This window comes from Esox lucius, chromosome 24 (genome assembly GCF_011004845.1).
Source record: "Esox lucius isolate fEsoLuc1 chromosome 24, fEsoLuc1.pri, whole genome shotgun sequence".
NCBI lineage: Eukaryota > Metazoa > Chordata > Actinopteri > Esociformes > Esocidae > Esox > Esox lucius.
In genome coordinates, this window is record NC_047592.1 from 26,979,212 (window position 1) to 27,000,267 (window position 21,056).

A 21,056-nucleotide genomic window follows, 5' to 3' on the forward strand; every position below is an offset into this window, starting at 1 on the left:
AAGAATTGATTTAGATAATCAATTTAGGCTTTCTGCTTTTCAGACAGAATCAAAGGTGGATGGTTTACACATCTCATAATCAAAAGGGGATGGTCTAGTCTCACCTCAAGATCTTCCCTAGAAAGCTTTAGGGCAACAAGCTAAGGCACTGATGGTACTTGAGACAATCCCTGGGTATAGTAGTAGTTAATGAGCAAAATAAAATTTTTGGTACTGTAACTGAAATGCCATGATGGTAGCTTTTCAGATCATACAAAATCTGATCACAATAATAATGCAATGTGTGCTCGGAAAGATCACCAATATGCAAACCATTAATTTATGCTTAATTCCATCAGCACACTCATTATGGATAGTTTGTGCATATTAGCAACCAAATCAAGAAATCTCATGTATTTATTAAGCCCCGAAAAACATCAGTAGTTGTCACAAAATGATATCTAGTCTGAAATCCCAAAGAGCAAGCAACAAGAGTTCTTGCACTCCCTAGAAGGGTTCAAACTTTGGAAAAAACCTAGAGGAACCAGAATTGGAGGGGTAGCATGTCTTCTTCTGGCTGTGCCGGGTGAATTTTACAATGAACATGACTACATTAACTTTTGTATTATCAAAGTGGGCTGTGTCCAAAGTCCTAAAAAATTATCCAAGTCAGCTGCATAACCAAGTGGACAAGGACAAGAACAATCAGGAGGGGTGTGGGCAGTGCCTGCAGTAATCATCACGCAGCAATCTGCAACACACCCAGGAGGACTTTGATCCTCAGAGACAGCTGTGAATCATTTGGGACAGGTAGTCCTGTGGCGTGGTCCAGGGGCTCATGTCCTGCTAAAGTCAAAACAGGACTCCAGGAAACTCAGAGAAAGCATTCCTAGTGTCTAAAAGGATATCTTAGTATACTATTCAGACTGACCCATGTCCCCACAAACAATCGGGACTTAAGTTTAATTAATCAAATGAATGTCATGAAGCCCTTTTTACACAAGTTATCACAAAGTTTTCATACAGCTACCCAGCCCAGAAACCCAAAACTGCAATCAACAAGAGTTGATTCACAGTGGCTAGAAAAGAACTATGTCTCCTTGAATATAATTTATTGCAGCACTACTAGGGACAGCAACGATTGGGTAGGTGGTCCAGGAGACACATTTTCCCCATCCTAAGGGTGGTGTAGTAACTAGGTGTCCTCCACTGCGTTTGGGCTTGATATTATAGATTCTTCGAAAAGGCCACCCTTTGCCTTGGTGACTGCCCTGTACACTCATTCTGCATACAGATTTTCAAAAAAATAAACAGATCAACAAACGTTTTCTCATTCTTTAATGGGGAAAATAATGATCCAGCGGCAATATTTGATTTGGACCCATGGTGAAAAATGCTGTTTTTTTTAGGAAGAAGATACATTTTGTATAAAAGGTCAATGGAAGTATATCAATCGTCAAACCTTTCTTGCCAGAAAATGGTCACAGAATTGAGGTTCTGGACGTAAGTAATATGTACATGGACCTACACAAATCATCTATGCCTAGTACCTTAACATTGCTAGGTTTCTGATATTGTCCAAATAAGAGAGAACTGAACCGAATTCTTAAAATTTAAAAGAAAAGAAAATGGATAACGGGTAGATTTGTTCTGTACCAGGTGATATAATGGTTGGAAGGAATAGGTTATAGTTCAACCTCTCTATGTATTTGAGGGGGAAAAAACATGTGGATGCATTTTTTCATTCAAACTGTTGCCATGAAGGCAATGCATATTTTCCCCTCTGTGGGCTAACTATCCTGACGTGCACCCAGTTGTAGTTAGTGGACAGCCAGAGCTGTCAGCATAGCTAGCTAGTAAACAAAATTAGATTAAACCTTCACAAGAGAATTTGCAGAGTCTTGTTGCAGCGAAGGATCAATCCCTAACATCAGACTAACTGAAAGTAAATAGTTTTATAGAGTTATAGTACACTAGAATACAATTATGCAGAGTTTGCAGTATGCAGAACAATACAGACCCGGAATGAAAAGTCACTCCCATCATGTCAACCTTTAATGTACATGCTATACGTACATTCCCAAAGAACTGTCTTGTCCCACTCCTACAAAAACCAATTCCTAGTAATCAACAACATAGCATTGGGGTATGTACATGTCTTGCATCAATGTGTGCAAAATTACATTGGTAAATTCTTTTTTTTGTTGCTGTCACATGTAGCCATTACAACAATGCAAGGTAACCACATCAAGTCTAAAACAGTGAGGTCAAAACACAAATATTTCCAGACAAACCACCTTCATTAGAGCAAAACCAAACCTTCATGTATCATATGGTGCAGAATACATATTATATAAAACACATTACATAGGCATTTTGTATATTCTCTTCCCTATTTTTCCCTATTTAAGTTAACTTGCCTGAACACTTTTGTGTGCTCTACTAATTGTGTATTTGTCCCCAGATATGGATTCCTCCAACAGTGACATGTCAAAAGGTCAGTTTAATTGCTTCATCTGTCAGGACAGGTTAACTGAGCCTGTCTCCATTCCATGTGGACACAAGTTCTACAAGATCTGTATCAGTGAAAAGTGGGACAGCAGTGACCATTACCAATGTCCACTCTGTCAGGAGATATTCCACAGAAGACCTGAGCTAAATGTCATAGCTCTTGTCCCACTAAAAGCTCCATCCCTTGCTCCTTCCCTAGCTCTGAATCAAGCCCCAGCTCAAGCCCCTATGATACAGCAGGACACTGCTCCAGCCCTAGCCATTGCCAGATATGACTATGTTCCTGTTCATATTTGGAAGAAGATCTTTGTCCTTGGACTTGGTTTGTTTTTTGTTGCCTTGTTGTATTCATTGTGCTTCAAAGCACAGTCCCTGAAAATTGAGGAAAACAAAGAGGTTAGTTAAAGATGAGGCACTATACTAAATACCTTCATTTAATATAAGTAGTTTTAGTTTTGTACAATCGATATGGTAATGATGTTCCTCTCTATCCACAGTTGAAGAAAGTCAAAGTAACAGCAACTCCAGGAGATGAAATACAAAAAGGTAAGTCCTGACTTCTCACATCAGGTTAAAAGATTTTCAGCCTTAATCAAGGGACAGTGCTTTGCAAAAATGTATGTGTGGTGCCATGAAAAGTTACCTGCCTAATTTAATATATGCATATTTTTCACATTGAGTTTTGTCAGATCTTTTAGTAGGAAGTTTGTAAACATGCAATGTAAACATGCAATCAGGTGTGAAAGGTATTTTGCCCCTATAATTAATTGAACACAATGAAAGGGATTATTAGATTCAGGTATTTGAATACCTTGGAAAACAATCAGGTTTGATTTGGGCGAGCCCTGCCATATTAAATCTGACAAACTTTGGCCCTTGCTTTGAGATTACCAGCACACAGGTCCTTATGGCAAACCGCTTAAAAATGTATTACATTTTTTAACTAGTTGCAATTTACATTCTTTATATCAAGAATTTCAAGTTTCAAGGTTTGTCAAATGCATCGAACAACAGTGTCATCCTGCACAATGAAATTGTTGTGACATGGAACCCAACAACAACATAGTGATGATTAACAAAAACAATAAGTAAGTGAAATTGGTATCAAGAATGTGCCTCACACAAACAATTTGGAAACAAAAACCAGACTGTAGGGAAACCTATGGGCAGAAAACTGAAAAAGACAAAATACAATAACAATGTGTGTCTAGTTTATACTCTTGGTTGACCTACTCTTGGTTCATGTAGCCACCAGTTTATTTTGGACAAGTATGACAGGATGTCCAGTGTGAGTGACTCAGTGCCTTAGTGCCTCTGAGATCGGGCCAAGGTGTTTTGACCTGAGGTTGGTTTGTATTTAAAACAATTGAAACCTGTCTCGAAAGGACGTTTGTGGTGATGTTGTGGATTCACTTGACACTTGCATCACCTGGCTGAGTTCCCTACAGCAGTTCTCTAAAATGAGCGTGAGCAAGTAATTAGCAGAACAGTGAATGAAGCTACTGTAGCGAGCAGCCCCCTCTGTTGGCCAAAAACAAGCACAGCGTGATTGAGACGTTTATCTGGTAGGCTCTGCTGCCTGGTCTTATTTGCCACGTAAAATATTATTTCCCTTTACGGTCTCTTTTTAACTCCAGCCGGGGACATGCCACCAAAAACAGTGACGTTTGGTCACCCTAAAATATATATTAGCTTGCTAAATAACATTATTTCACTAGCTAGCAAACAGTCTATAATACTCTAGGTTCACCTCACTCACTGCGAGCACTGATATAACACCAGCCAAGAAAAAAATGAAGTTAGTCATACTTTTTCATTTCAACCTAATGTGGGTCTTACAGATCAAACATTGCCATCAGGTTCTACAGGCATCAATGTAGATCAAGTTGTTCATGTCATATTCTGTCCTGCATTTTAACAGGATCAGATGGTGACCTTGACAAGGTCCTTGTCATAGCAGGATCAGACAGCCAGGGAGAAAAGATTAACCATGGAGCTGATGTGAAATGTTGTCTTTAAAGGTGGATAACAAAAACAAAATTGTTTGTTATAATGTGTAGCCCATATCTTGAATGTTCATATTTATTAGCAGAACCAGAAGGATGTTGAGTCAACCAGTGTAGTTATGCAAGAGAGTGGTGGAGCTTGGGAGGTGAGGTTGTGAAATTCACCTATATGAACTTGGCCATTCCAAAACCATGGGCATTTGCAAAAACATATTTGTTCCACTGGCATAGCTATCACCAGGACCCACGGTGGGTGGGGGGCCTGTGCTTGATCTCTGTAAAAAATATATTTTTAAATTTTTATTGTGGGTTTCTACATGATTATCACAGTCAGACCTCAGGATCGGCTTTCCATGTGTATATACCGCTTTGCAATTTTTCATCCCGGGGGCGGGTTCATTCAGGTTGAATTTGGACATCAATTGGGAAAGGGGAAAATTGGGAAAGTATGACTTCCAAGTGGAAGTGGCTTTAAATTGGGTTAATAAAAAAGGCTTTAAAAGGGATTAAGTTAAGTAAGAACAGCTTTGATCCCAGCATCACCACATCACCACTGTGTTTGTCCCTCTCACCTTTGAAATCAAACCTACACCCCTGGGTCTAAGAACAGATATACATTTGTATATACAGCTATGGAAAAGATTAAGAGACCACTGCACCTTTTCTTTCCTTTCCAAAAAAGTCGAAAAGGAAGGTTTTAAGTGAAGAATATAAGCGTTCAATTTGCAGTGGTCTCTTAATTTTAACACTTCTCACTCAAAAAACTTCCTTTCCAACTTTTTTGGAAAGGAAAGAAAAGGTGCAGTTTATTTTAAACATACTTTTTAAGCAACACGACATCTATGTTTTTCTCCTGTCCCCCTTCTCCTGTGGCCAAATTGATATATCATTCACACTAAGTAAAATAACAACCCTGATCATCTGTACCAATCTCACTGAGTGACAAAGAACAGATATTGTGGCTATTATTATGCCTCCACAGTTTGTACTTGCATGTTACATTGCAATCGTTTTCAGGACATTAACCAGAAATTGTATTATAATACAATATTAAGAATCAGATATAGGCTATGATTATTGTGTAAGTGTTAAGAACCGCTACCTCCGCTGTTTTTAGTGGACACTCCATTCAGCACAGTACATCTAGAATTATTGTTATCAGTAATCTGAATAAATTGGCATGCTCATACTTAAACTGTGTTGCAACAGGGAATAATCATTTAAATCCTATAGAACCAGCAATTATGGTGAAAAACTATAGGAAACCATATTATACTACCAATACTTGCAGCAGGGTCCATCGTTGCCGTCAAGCAAAGTAACTGTGAATATTAGTGGATGTCTGGATTACGTGCTATGTTTTATTTCACTAATACGAAACAGTGATGAAAAATGTCAGTTGGTAATTGCGCTAAATGTTATTTTAACGTTTGGATGACCATGAGGATTTTAGTATTTTTTATTGATCAACTGAATAAAATCTGTAAAATAAGCCCAGAACTAGTGACGCCCCTGAATTCCGCGGTGCTTCAGATTTCCCCAGAGCAGGAGACATACAGTCTCTTTTACCGGGCGGGGCTAGTGTTGCGAGCGGGAGGTGACTAGACCTTGGTGCGTTTCAAAAAATAAGACTAACCAGTGAGATGTCATGCTCTGGGGCACCCCCTCCGCAAGTTTAATAGAACACACTGAAATACAGTAGATCTGGCTCTTTTCCCGTTCACATCTAATAGGCTATGCGGAAATGTGATAGATACAGTTGATTTGGGAATCTTAACATCATAACTGTAAAAAAACTGAAATATATATATATTTTTTTATATGTTCTTCCGATTATAATGATGGCATCTAAAAACAGTAGCACATATGAATGTGTTGATTTTGCAGCGATATGTGATGAGAATATCATATTTGAAAATGTCTGTTATGAGTCGGATGATTTCAAAACAGACGGGACATGTCAATCTGGAATCATGAGGAACAAGAGGAGCCAGTGCCTGGTGATCGATGGAGACAGTTTCCAGTTTGAAAGCAAGAATAATCAAGAATTGCAGTCGCCAGGTGGAAACTTCGTCATACGTATCCAAAAGTATTATTGCGACGGAACTGGCGATGAAAAATGTCCTGTTACAATCTCTGTCCAAGATAGAGTGGTGGCCTGTTACGAAAACGGCGATAAGAAAGGAATTAAAGCGAAGCCGCTGGTGCCGATCCCATCTATTGAAGGCAATAAACACGAATCAATTTTCTACAAGCAGGAAATACAAGGTACACGCTATTTCAAATTCGAGTCGTCATTGTTTCCTACGTGGTTTCTGGCCTTCAGTGAAAGTTCTGGGCTTCTTGCTCTCAAGTTTATGGAAGAAGTAGATGAAACGTGTGAAATTGAGTACAAGGAATCGAAGCCTTCTTCATGAATCAAAAACATATTTTTACAGGATCGCTCTAACGTGGCAGTGGTTTTAGGTGGTCTTGAACTGCTTCAAAGTTCGATGGCCAAGTCTGGGCTGTACCACAACCTGCATAGCCTGGAATCTATAGCGGCGTTTTGGATCCGCACAGCAGATGCAGGGGTGATGGCAGACTCAATCTGTGGGTATTTCCTTAGTTTCCTTGCACCTTAGAAACCCCTGCTGGCAAATCGGAACCTGCACGCTAAACTGAGGTTGTGATTCAAATAAGTGTTTCATCCAACACATTCAGCTATCTTGTTCGTCCTGTTTAAGCAAGATGGAAATAAACAGAACAGCTTGGAGGACTGTTGTCACAAACTTTTGTGTTTTTGTGAATTGGGAGCTGCTAGGATGAGACAAGGTTTTAACTCTGGAATTCCTTTAAAAGAACTGGACAATCCTTTTCCAAAACACAATATTTGGAATATAGTTGGATTTTTGTATTGCTTTATGAGCTTTATTGTACATTCAAGAAAAACTTATTTGGAAAATTAAATATTTTTAGAATTGTTGTTATATGATTCATATTATTAATTATGTAAAGGATCTGAATTTAGAAGAAAACAAAACATAATTACAAACTATCAACCAAAACAGCATCTTGTATTTTCTTGATAAAGCACTCTATGACTCCTAAACATTGTTATTATTTTGTAAATTGCGTGGAAATTTGGTTAAAGAAATATGCAATGTCAAATATAGGCTGCCTCTTATGTCCTCATTACATCCTCAACGACATTCCTCATGGTTTGTTAATTACATTTTTAATTACGTTTTACAATATTCAATTCAACAAGGTCAGTACTTTAATGTTTCCGTTACAAATACAAAGTGAAAAGATCATTGAAGGAGACAGGGTTAGTAATGTGGTCTTTATATTACAGTTGGAAGTTTTCTGTGCTTTTTTTATTCCCACAACCTTTTTACCTCTTTTTGCTGGACCTCTTGAGATTTCCAACCACATTATTGTTGAGGACAAGGAATTCATAAACTATTGTCATGTTCTAAATCCAGCTTATGTTCTTCCAAGCAGGACTACCCTATCTAAAACAATAATTCCTCGTCTGTTGAACCTTGAAACATGTTTATAGTTTGGCCAACGATTAGAGCAAATGCCACGTTGAATTGGTAATAATGTCAGTAGTTTCTGAATTCCTTGTCCTCAACAATGATGTGGTTGGAAATCTCTGGCAACCATTTTAAACATTTCTTCATCTATCATCTTCTTTAATGAGGTAATGGCCTTTGGCATGTACTGACCTATGGAGGTCAGGGTTCTTCACAAGTGTGAATCCTTAAGCCTCTGCCCAGGGTTTACAAACTCTTCTGTAAACACAGGCTAAGCTAACCTAGGGTCAGTCTTAGCTTGGGACAATGCAGTGTTTAAAGGCCTTATATTTTCCATCCCCCCACTGTAATGTACAAGAGATACTTTTTGTGGAAAAACTATTCAGTACCACAGTGAATGTATTGTACGAATTACTCAGGAGAGTTTGTGAAATTACAAATATAATGTGAAATCATGGGGCAATGTGCTACATCCAGCAAAAGTCTCCCTTTTCAACCCGCTATACTGTGCATGGAATTCATATTGCCTCATTAGTTAGCAGCTAATGGCTTTTATTAGGAATCTGGTTAGTTATTCTAAAGTTGTGATGACACAAACTTTTTAACAGACAGTTTAGCTATTAATAATTAGTTACTTTAGATATAGTGTTATGTTTTCCAGCCTCAGTATCTAATCTATGCTCAGTTGCTAATTAATCCACTCTTTTTATTTCTACAATGACTTGCTACTATAGGCAAATATTTAGTGGAATGCAACGTTGCCATCATTATTTCATAATAGGGAGGGAATTTTCCAAATAAATGTATTGGTTTTATAGTTGTCACCTGTATTTTGATCATCAAAATAAACAATTCTAAAAGTAGTTTGCTCAATCATTGTTGTTAATACACATACTTCAGTGAACATACCTTTGGAAATTATAATGATTATCTCTTCTGACCCCATCATTATCGTACAACAAGCAAAATGTGAATTCATTCATATGCTCTGCGCTGGGGAAGACTGATAAACATCCATTCAGTTATATTGACCATACAATTAGGCTACATTTATTACATTCTGAAAATTTCAAACAACTACCTAGTTACATGTTTTGGTTGTTGAGGTGTTATACTGCCATAATTATGTCAGACATTTGATGTTTCCATATACAGTAGGGTGATATCAGGTAAAATGGGCCATTTAAGGTTTGGGGGTCCCAGCCCCTCTGGAATTTAGAGCCAATGACTGCAAAGGATTTCAAACTATTGTCATAACAGTGCTTGACAAGTAACAGGTGATTTGATTGGTTTATGGTTGCTATGGTGGGCAAGGCAATACTTCAATTCAAGACTGCACCAGAAAGCTGCAATGGTAAGAAGCCTGGCATACCAAATCTAAATAAACTATTATAAGGATGATAAATCTATAAATAAAAAAACACGCACATAAAAAAACTATGCATAATGTTGTTAGTTTTGTATATGAACATATTTTTTGAAAAAGTTATGTTTTTCTTGGTGGCCCAATTTACCTTAACCCACTGAGGTAAAATGGGCAACATGGTTTCAGCTAAAATGGGCCATCATCTGTGTCACTCACAAACACACATACACGTGTGTTTGAGTGTGTGTGTGTGTGTGTGTGAGTGTGTGTGTGTGTATGTACGTGCGGGTTAGGTCTTACTGAACGAATGGGGACCAAATGTTCCAATGAGTATAGTAAAACCAGAAAGAATTTACCTCATTGGGACCTTTTGCCAGTCCCCATGAGGCAAAAGTCAATTTCCGGCTCAGGGTTTAGGTTTCAAACTTACAGTTGATTTTATATTTAGAATTGGGGTTTCTTTAAGGTCCAGGCGTTGTTGGGTAAGTTTAGGGTTAAGGTTAGGCATTACATCTAGGTAAAGTTTAGGCATACGAGTCTGGGCTTCAGGACCAGTTCAGTTTGACAGAGGTCGTTGGACAGGTTGGCCAGCCATGTGTGGAGGTGTGTGCCGGAGAGAAGGGGGAGACAACAACTTGTCTGGCAGCACACACACACACACCACTGACATCAGTTCACTGATCTATGCTGTTCCAAAATTGCCTTTTTTTAATGGCACATATGAACATGTTTGTTTAATGCAGTTTAAATGTTGTGTGGCTGTATAAGCAACTGTGTTTTAAAATAAAAATTGATGATAAATTACTATTTCCCTTTGCAGTTTGACTGGCCCATTATACCTGAAACAACTGGCCCATTTTACCTGAAACTGCTCATGCAAAAAAAGTTGGCACAGCTGATGTTTCAAGAACTGTAGGGCCTAAATAATTATATTTTATTAAATAATTTCAACACAAAATTATCAAATACAGTCATTATTAATCATAAAAACACATGGAAAGGGCATATATTGTGTTATTGTCCCAAACGATTTACCAAAAAGTGGCCCAATTTAGCTGATATCACCCCTATATTTTGTGCTGTTAAATAACACTGATATACAGTGACAGCGGCGGGCCGGACATAGCAGAGGCCTCCCCGCGAAGTCGGACCTCGAGGCGCCTCCCCCAAAACTCCTCAAAATGTATCTTAATCTATTAGCTATCTTATACCACTGCCTCTTATACGTCAATAGACCGATGGCTGTCTACCATTAACAATACATATTCAATAATTTAAAAGAGAGAAATGTAAAAAAAGTTTAAACTGCAAAAGCACAATTTTCATTTTGAATAAAATATATTTCGGTTTTAGACACATTTATTTCATTTCAATAATGATTTCGTCTAGTTATCGTCAAAATGACGAAAACAAAGGGCATTTATGATCAACAAAATGCCCTTATGTTTTAGTCACATCTTTGTCCAATTACAGTTATTGCCTCATTACCTATAGCCAAAACATATCACTATATAAGGCCAACGGAACATAATGTTTCACATACAATGTTGACATTGCCTACAATTAGGCCTATTCATTACAATTGTAGACGCAGCGTTGTGCACATTAGGGGAGCCTGACATTTCCCGAAAAGTAATTAGCCTGAGTATTGCACACCCGTTATTTTTCGAGCAATTGACATGGATGAAAATATCAGTTTGAAATGTAAGAACGAGGGGAGAACCGAATATTAAAAAACTTTTGATATTTAACAAAAAAGGGTATCCCATGTCTCCAGGCAATTTGCCTACGCGTATATTTTGCGATGATGCGCTTTCAGATGTCTTTTGATGACATCTGAAAGCGCATCATGGAAAATAAACACAGAACCTCTCTTTCCAAATTCCTCCTATACAACTATGGTAGTTATCTGACTATTGTCACAAAGATATGTTTGTCTAGTCTCGTTTTTTTTCAAACAAAATGAAAAGTATTTCTGTTTCTATTTAGTCAGTTATCCTCTCGTCAACTGCCACTGAAAAATAAGTATTTAACGAATATTTTCGTCACTATCTTTATTGACTCAATTTACACTGATGTCGCGTTGGGAAGGCTGCTTGTGAAGACGTGGTGCTGCTATAGCCATATATGCTGCTGGCTACCTGCTGCTGCTAGTGTTTCATCTGTGGACATGCTGATGATGCTCTCTGCTCTCTGGCTGGTCTAAATAAGGAGGTAATGGCGTAGTAGTGCACGTAAGATACGCAAAAGCCAATGTTGCCGTATTCAGGGATTTTGAGACTATTTAGCCCATTTATTTAATGGAAGTGGATGAAGATCTGTTACCTTGTCTACATTACAGGATTCCTTTACCTGGCAGTTGAAACTTGGAGCTCTAAGTGAGCGCCCTCAGTGTTTTCCTTTTGTATATATATATAATTTTATATAGGTCTAGTCTGTTTTTTGCTATGCAGGGCGGGGCCCTTGGGGCGCGGTGGCTGCAGGGCTTTTCCCAGCCTCTACTGAGTGACATAGTGATAGCAAGAGGAAGTTGTCAAAAAACTCTATCAACACTTTGTCTGCATTTAGTAATATGTGTAGAAAATGATCACAACAATATAATAGACGGAGTACCTTATTGATTAATGCATTTTTATCCGCTTGAAGACTAATGTTGGAATTATAGGCTTTTCTGACATTGTTTCACAGCTCTGGTGCTAATTGGGGGACCCGGTCCATCCTGATGTTTAACATTGGAGTACAGACACTATATAATATTTTTCCTTGAGAGCATTTGATAGAATTGAGTTGCAATAGGGATGCCGTCAAGCTGAAGAAGGAGTCCTATCAGGCCTGGTTGGCTTGTGGGACTCCTGAGGCAGCTGACGGGTACCGACAGGCCAAGCGGGCTGTAGCCCGGGTGGTTGTGGAGGCAAAAACTTAATACTTTAATACAATAGCAATCCGCTATATACACAGTTCAAAGTTCTAAAGTTCAAGTTCAAAAGGTTTATTTGTCATTTGTAATAACAAGTTACGGCAATTAAATGCTTGATTTTCCTACTCTCTACAGTGCAGTTAAAAGTAAAAAAGTAACAGTAATTGTAATAAAAAAAAAATAAGATAACACAATCAATCAGTAATAACACCATACAAAAACACACATCAATAATAATAACTATACAACTATATAATCGTAGATCAATGTAAAAGTGACAGGTGTGCATGGACTATGGATGGAAGGGAAGAGGGGTTCCTGAGTTGAGCAGCCTAACAGCCTATGGAAAGAAACTGTCCCGTAGCCTGTTTGTTTTGGACTGAACACTCCTGCACCTTCTGCCTGATGACAGCTTGGTAAACAGTCCGTGGCATGGGTGGCTGGGATCTGTTATGATCCGTTTGCTCCTCCTCCTACACCTCTCTCTGTTGAGATCTTGCATGGATGACAGGTCAGACGCTCTCTGCTGTTTTAATCACCCTCTGGATTGCTTTGCGGTTGAGGGCGTTGCAGCTGCCATACCAGGCGGTGACACAGCCTCAATTTACAGTTCAAGGTCCAAGCCTGGGCTGTACCACAACATTGCCTGGAGTCTCATAGTGGCGATGCATATTGGCACAGCAGAACCTGGGGTGATGGTAGACCCAATCTGTCAGGGTTTCCTTGGTTGGTTGCACCTTAGAAACCCCTGCAGGCAAATCGGAATCTTTATGCAAAACTGAGGTTGTGATTCAAACAAGTCCAACACATTCAGCTATCCTGTTCGTCCTGTTTAAGCAAGATGAAAATAAACAGAAAAGCTTGGTAGGGCATGTTTTGGAGGACTGTTGCCAAAAACTTTTGTGTTTGTGTGAATTGGGAGCTGCTGGGATGAGATAAGGTTTCAACTCTGGAATTCCTTTAAAAGAATCCTTTTCCAAAACACAATATTTGGAATATAGTTGGATTTTTGTATTGCTTTATGAGCTTTATTGTACATTCAAGAAAAACTTATTTGGAAAATTAAATATTTTTAGAATTGTTGTTATATGATTCATATTATTAATTATGTAAAGGATCTGAATTTAGAAGAAAACAAAACATAATTACAAACTATCAACCAAAACAGCATCTTGTATTTTCTTGATAAAGCACTCTATGACTCCTAAACATTGTTATTATTTTGTAAATTGCGTGGAAATTTGGTTAAAGAAATATGCAATGTCAAATATAGGCTGCCTCTTATGTCCTCATTACATCCTCAACGACATTCCTCATGGTTTGTTAATTACATTTTTAATTACGTTTTACAATATTCAATTCAACAAGGTCAGTACTTTAATGTTTCCGTTACAAATACAAAGTGAAAAGATCATTGAAGGAGACAGGGTTAGTAATGTGGTCTTTATATTACAGTTGGAAGTTTTCTGTGCTTTTTTTATTCCCACAACCTTTTTACCTCTTTTTGCTGGACCTCTTGAGATTTCCAACCACATTATTGTTGAGGACAAGGAATTCATTAACTATTGTCATGTTCTAAATCCAGCTTATGTTCTTCCAAGCAGGACTACCCTATCTAAAACAATAATTCCTCGTCTGTTGAACCTTGAAACATGTTTATAGTTTGGCCAACGATTAGAGCAAATGCCACGTTGAATTGGTAATAATGTCAGTAGTTTCTGAATTCCTTGTCCTCAACAATGATGTGGTTGGAAATCTCTGGCAACCATTTTAAACATTTCTTCATCTATCATCTTCTTTAATGAGGTAATGGCCTTTGGCATGTACTGACCTATGGAGGTCAGGGTTCTCACAAGTGTGAATCCTTAAGCCTCTGCCCAGGGTTTACAAACTCTTCTGTAAACACAGGCTAAGCTAACCTAGGGTCAGTCTTAGCTTGGGACAATGCAGTGTTTAAAGGCCTTATATTTTCCATCCCCCCACTGTAATGTACAAGAGATACTTTTTGTGGAAAAACTATTCAGTACCACAGTGAATGTATTGTACGAATTACTCAGGAGAGTTTGTGAAATTACAAATATAATGTGAAATCATGGGGCAATGTGCTACATCCAGCAAAAGTCTCCCTTTTCAACCCGCTATACTGTGCATGGAATTCATATTGCCTCATTAGTTAGCAGCTAATGGCTTTTATTAGGAATCTGGTTAGTTATTCTAAAGTTGTGATGACACAAACTTTTTAACAGACAGTTTAGCTATTAATAATTAGTTACTTTAGATATAGTGTTATGTTTTCCAGCCTCAGTATCTAATCTATGCTCAGTTGCTAATTAATCCACTCTTTTTATTTCTACAATGACTTGCTACTATAGGCAAATATTTAGTGGAATGCAACGTTGCCATCATTATTTCATAATAGGGAGGGAATTTTCCAAATAAATGTATTGGTTTTATAGTTGTCACCTGTATTTTGATCATCAAAATAAACAATTCTAAAAGTAGTTTGCTCAATCATTGTTGTTAATACACATACTTCAGTGAACATACCTTTGGAAATTATAATGATTATCTCTTCTGACCCCATCATTATCGTACAACAAGCAAAATGTGAATTCATTCATATGCTCTGCGCTGGGGAAGACTGATAAACATCCATTCAGTTATATTGACCATACAATTAGGCTACATTTATTACATTCTGAAAATTTCAAACAACTACCTAGTTACATGTTTTGGTTGTTGAGGTGTTATACTGCCATAATTATGTCAGACATTTGATGTTTCCATATACAGTAGGGTGATATCAGGTAAAATGGGCCATTTAAGGTTTGGGGGTCCCAGCCCCTCTGGAATTTAGAGCCAATGACTGCAAAGGATTTCAAACTATTGTCATAACAGTGCTTGACAAGTAACAGGTGATTTGATTGGTTTATGGTTGCTATGGTGGGCAAGGCAATACTTCAATTCAAGACTGCACCAGAAAGCTGCAATGGTAAGAAGCCTGGCATACCAAATCTAAATAAACTATTATAAGGATGATAAATCTATAAATAAAAAAACACGCACATAAAAAAACTATGCATAATGTTGTTAGTTTTGTATATGAACATATTTTTTGAAAAAGTTATGTTTTTCTTGGTGGCCCAATTTACCTTAACCCACTGAGGTAAAATGGGCAACATGGTTTCAGCTAAAATGGGCCATCATCTGTGTCACTCACAAACACACATACACGTGTGTTTGAGTGTGTGTGTGTGTGTGAGTGTGTGTGTGTGTATGTACGTGCGGGTGTGATAGAGGCATTTGCTAGCATCAGGTAAAACATTAACAGCAACTTTCAGCTGTGGCAACAGGACTGTTAGATACATATTTGTGCCTTATTGCTATTATGAATCTTTTATCAATAGAATTTTCAAAGTAAAAATAAAATTTTGCCTTAACTGTGAAAAAAATACCTCTCATATTTCAGTTTTAGCAAATGTAGCAAATTAAAAACGTATCACATTTACATAAATATTCTGACTCTTTACTGACACATGAAATTGAGCTTAGGGGCATCCTGTTTCCATTTGTCATCCTTGAGATGTTTTTATGACTGGAATCCCCCAGTGCTCATTTGAATTGATTGGACAAGATTTGGAATGGTACACACCTGTCTCCAACCTTGTTCTTGGAGAGCTAGTGTTCATCTGTCCAACAACCTGTGCAGCACCTTATCAATCAGACCTTGATGGTAAAATGGGCCAGACGCAAGTCACTCCTCACTAAAAGGAACATGAACGCCTGTTTGGAGTTTCCCAATAGGCACCTAGAGAACTCTTAGCTGACTGTCATGTGTTGATGGTGACAGTAATTTTATCATAGTTAAACCTGGCTGCCAGAAGAGCTAACCTGCTATTAAAGGTACGCCTACGACAGGCATTTTATTAGCTTGCTGCTAGTGGCAGCCATTACCAAATATCTTATTTGTAATTAATATTTTTAGACAATATAATAATTTATATATTATTTGACCTTGTTTATATCTTATTGAGAAGGCTTGTGTGGCATCTGTTTCCATGGTCAAATATTGACCATGATGTTGGGGATATCTGCACAAATGCAACCCTGTTTCCAAAGTTTGTACGCTGTGTAAAATGTAAAGAAAAACAGAATGCAACGATGTGAAAATCTTTTAAACCCCTTATTCAATAGGAAATACAGTTTTGCTCATAAGTTTGCATACCCTGGCAGAAATTGTGAAATTATGGCACTGATTTTGAAAATACGACTGATCATGCAAAAAACTGTGATCATATGAAGCCATTTATTATCACATAGTTGTTTGGCTCCTTTTTAAATCATAACAGAAATCACCCAAATGGCCCTTATCAAAAGTTTGGCCTTGTTACAGTCACACAAGGTGAAACACAGATGACAATGGCAATTAAAAGTTAATTTCCCACAACTGTGGCTTTTTAAATTGCAATGAGTGTCAGTGTATAAATAGTCAATGAGTTTGTTAGCTCTCACGTGGCGGCACTCAGCAGGCTAGATATTGAGCCATGGGGAGCAAAAAATATCAGTCAAATGACCTGTGTAACAAGGTAATGGGACTTTATAAAGATGGAAAATGATATAAAAACATATCCAAAGCCTTGCAAGTGAAAAATTCAAGTATCTCTTGATACCAAGCCAAGGTCAGGTAGACCAAGAAAGATTTCAGCCAAAACTGCCAGAAGAATTGTTCTTGATACAAAGAAAAACCCACAGGTAACCTCAGGAGAAATACAGACTACCCTGGAAAAAGACATTGTGGTTGTTTCAAGGAGCACAATACAACGATACTTGGTCGAGTTGCCAGATAGAAACCTTTACTGCGCCAATGCCACAAAAAAGCCCAGTTACAATATGCCCGACAACACCTTGATACACCTCACAGCTTCTGGCACACTGTAATTTAGTGTGACAAGACCTAAATAGAGCTTTATGGTCACTACCATAAGCACTAAGTTTGGAGAGGCAAGGTGGTGGCTCACTGATGTTTTGGGGGTGTGTGATCTCTGAAAATTCACAAGATGTTGCAGCATGTTATCGGAAATACTGGCATACAATTTGCATTCTTTTGCACGAAAGCTATGCATGGGACACCCTTGGCCTTTCCAGAACGACAATGACCCTAAACACAAGGCCAAGTTGACCCTCCAGTGGTTAAACCAGAAAAAGGTGACGGTTCTGGAATAGCCATCAATGTCTCCTGACTTTACAGTTTTTCACAATTGCTAAAACACATTTCATGAAACCTTGACCCATTTTCTCAAAACCGTAAAGACGGATCCAAATCTTCCAACTATATTCACCATACCCCTGACTCATAGATCAAAATCAAATACTCGCCTCAAAACCATTTAATCTGTTCTCAAAATCAAACAATGCTTTTAGATCATACACACAGCCAATCAACATACAGTGGGGAGAACAAGTATTTGATACACTGCCGATTTTGCATGTTTTCCCACTTACCAAGCATGTAGAAGTCTGTAATTTTTATCATAGCTACTCTTCAACTGTGAATGACGGAATCTAAAACAAAAATCCAGAAAATCACATTGTATGACTAGTTAATACTATCCCCCCCACATTTTCCAGTCTTGTTTGGTAAGTGAAGGGGAGAAAACAAGTCGTGTTGTTGTTAAATTCAGTCTTGTTAACATTAGGGGCAGGATTCTACACTGTGCACCTTTAACAAGTGTCATGTCTGCCAGGATGAAACATTAGGTCATGATTTACATGTGGTCTTTTGTTTTTCACACCATTGCTATTGATAGGTATTTCTTTTTTTGTCCTTCCTGATATAAAAGGGAGTCCCACCTCAACTATTAACTGACATTCTCCCACACGACATGGACAACTATAAAATAACTTCGTTTTACTTTGTAATCCTTGTTGTAGATACTCTTCAACTGTGAGTGACAGAATCTAAAACAAAAATCCAGAAAATCACATTGTATGATTTTTAAGGAATTAATTTGCATTTTATTGCATGACATAAGTATTTGATACATCAGAAAAGGAGAACTTAATATTTGGCACAGAAATCTTTGTTTGCAATTACAGAGATCATACGTTTCCTGTAGTTCTTGACCAGGTTTGCACACACTGCAGCAGGGATTTTGGCCCACTCCTCCATACAGACCTTCTCCAGATCCATCAGGTTTCGGGTCTGTCGGTGGGCAATACAGACTCTCAGCTCCCTGAGAGTCTGTATTGGGTATTGGGTTTTATTGGGTTCAGGTCTGGAGACTGGCTAGGCCACTCCAGGACCTTGAGATGCTTCTTACGGAGCCACTCCTTAGTTGCCCTGGCTGTGTGTTTCGAGTCGTTGCCATGCTGGAAGACCCAGCCACGACCCATCTTCAATGCTCTTACTGAGGGAAGGAGGTAGTTGGCCAAGATCACGCGATACATGGCCCCATCCATCCTCCCCTCAATACGTTGCAGCCGTACTGTCCCCTTTGCACAAAAGCATCCCCAAAGAATGATGTTTCCACCTCCATGCTTCACGGTTGGGATGGTGTTCTTGGGGTTGTACTCATCCTTCTTCTTTCTCCAAACACGGCAAGTGGAGTATAGACAAAAAGCTCTTTTTGTCTCATCAGACCACATGACCTTCTCCCATTCCTCATCTGGATCATCCAGATGGTCATTGGCAAACTTCAGACGGGCCTGGACATGCGCTGGCTTGAGCAGGGGGACCTTGCGTGCGCTGCAGGATTTTAATCCATGACGGCGTAGTGTGTTGCTAATGGTTTTCTTTGAGACTGTGGTCCCAGCTCTCTTCAGGTCATTGACCAGGTCCTGCCGTGTAGTTCTGGGCTGATCCCTCACCTTCCTCATGATCATTGATGCCCCACAAGGTGAGATCTTGCATCGAGCCCCAGACCGAGGGAGATTGACCGTCATCTTGAACTTCTTCCATTTTCTAATAATTGCGCCAACAGTTGTTGCCTTCTCACCAAGCTGCTTGCCAATTGTCCTGTAGCCCATCCCAGCCTTGTGCAGGTCTACAATTTTATCCCTGATGTCCTTACACAGCTCTCTGGTCTTGGTCATTGTGGAGAGGTTGGAGTCTGTTTGATTGTGTGGACAGGTGTCTTTTATACAAACAGGTGCAGTTCAAACAGGTGCAGTTAATACAGGTAATGAGTGGAGAACAGGAGGGCTTCTTAAAGAAAAATAACAGGTCTGTGAGAGCCGGATTTCTTACTAGTTGGTAGGTGATCAAATACTTATGTCATGCAATAAAATGCCAATTCATTATAAAAAAATTATACGATGTGATTTTCTGGATTTTTGTTTTAGATTCAATCTCTCACAGTTGAAGTGTACTTATGATATACAATTACAGACCTCTACATGCTTTGTAAGTAGGAAAACCTGCAAAATTGGCAGTGTATCAAATACTTGTTCTCCCCACTGTATAAACACTACAGAGCATTCAATTAGACACTACATCTAAAAATGGAGAACAGAGCATCCAGGACATGTACATTTTACATGGTAAACACATTTCACAATAAATAAAGTATAACAATCACAACTTTAGTACTATGAATAAATTGCATACTCTAAGTCAGTAGTTCTCAACTATTGGCCTCAGGACCTAGTCTACTGCTGGTTTTCTATTCTACCTTATAGTTAATTGAATTCACCTGGTGTCCCAGGTCTAAATGAGTAAATATTGAGAGGGCTAGAATGAAAACCAGCAGTACTTGGCCTGGAGTTCAGTACCATTGCTCTAAGTAATACAGTATTGAACGTCTTTATATTCAACCAGAGGCGTCCCTAGGATCACAATACAGGTGCTGGTCATAAAATATGAATATCATCAAAAAGTTTATTTTATTTCAGTAATTCCAATCAAAAAGTGAAACTTGTATAATGTACACATTCATTCCACACAGACTGATATATTTCAAGTGTTTTCTTCTTTTAATTTTGATGATTATAACTGACAACTAATGAAAACCCCAAGTTCAGTATCTCTGGGAAATTAGAATATTGTGAAAAGGTTCAATATTGAAGATACCTGGTGCCACACTCTAATCAGCTAATTAACCCAGAAAACCTCCAAAGGCCTTTAAATGGTCTCTCACTCTAATTCTGTAGGCTTCACAATTATGGTGAAGACTGCTGACTTGACAGCTGTCCAAAAGACAACCATTGACACCTTACATAAGGAGGGCAAGACACAAAATGTAATTGCTAAAGAGGCTGACTGTTCACAGAGCTCTGTGTCCAAGCACATTAATAGAGAGGCGAAGGGAAGGAAAAGATGTGGTGGAAAAAAGTATACAAGCAATAGGGATAACCGCACCCTGGAGAGGATTGTGAAACAAAACCCATTCAGAAATGTGGGGGAGATTCACAAAGAGTGGACTGCAGCTGGAGTCAGTGCTTCAAGAACCACCACGCACAGACATGGGTTTCAGCTGTCGCATTCCTTGTGTCAAGCCACTCTTGAACAAGACACAGTGTCAGAAGTGCCTCGCCTGGAAGAGGACTGGACTGCTGCTGAGTGGCCCAAAGTTATGTTCTCTGATGAAAGTAAATTTTGCATTTCCTTTGGAAATCAAGGTCCCACAGTCTGGAGGAAGAGAGGAGAGGCACAGAATCCATGTTGCTTGAAGTCCAGTGTAAAGTTTCCACAGTCAGTGATGATTTGGGGTGCCATGTCATCTGCTGGTGTTGGTCCACTGTGATTTCTGAGGTCCAAG

General features: G+C 38.6%; 2 protein-coding genes across 5 annotated transcripts in view; both read left to right on the forward strand.

Moving 5' to 3' along the window:
- The window catches only part of LOC105009606 (zinc-binding protein A33), a 75,168-nt gene that overhangs the window by 13,575 nt on the left and 40,537 nt on the right, over window positions 1–21,056 (forward strand). For all 4 annotated transcript variants that reach the window (XM_029117717.1, XM_029117719.1, XM_029117716.1 and 1 more), the window contains 3 exons: window positions 2,444–2,476; window positions 2,690–2,886; window positions 2,988–3,036. In XM_029117717.1, coding sequence (XP_028973550.1) covers window positions 2,444–2,476; window positions 2,690–2,886; window positions 2,988–3,036 — 279 coding nt within the window. The remainder of the gene's footprint in view (window positions 1–2,443; window positions 2,477–2,689; window positions 2,887–2,987; window positions 3,037–21,056) is intronic.
- Window positions 6,220–8,419, forward strand: LOC105008818 (interleukin-18). Its single transcript, XM_010868182.4, has one exon. It carries the CDS (start codon window positions 6,335–6,337, stop codon window positions 6,911–6,913), a length of 579 nt encoding a protein of 192 aa, XP_010866484.1. The 5' UTR covers window positions 6,220–6,334; the 3' UTR covers window positions 6,914–8,419.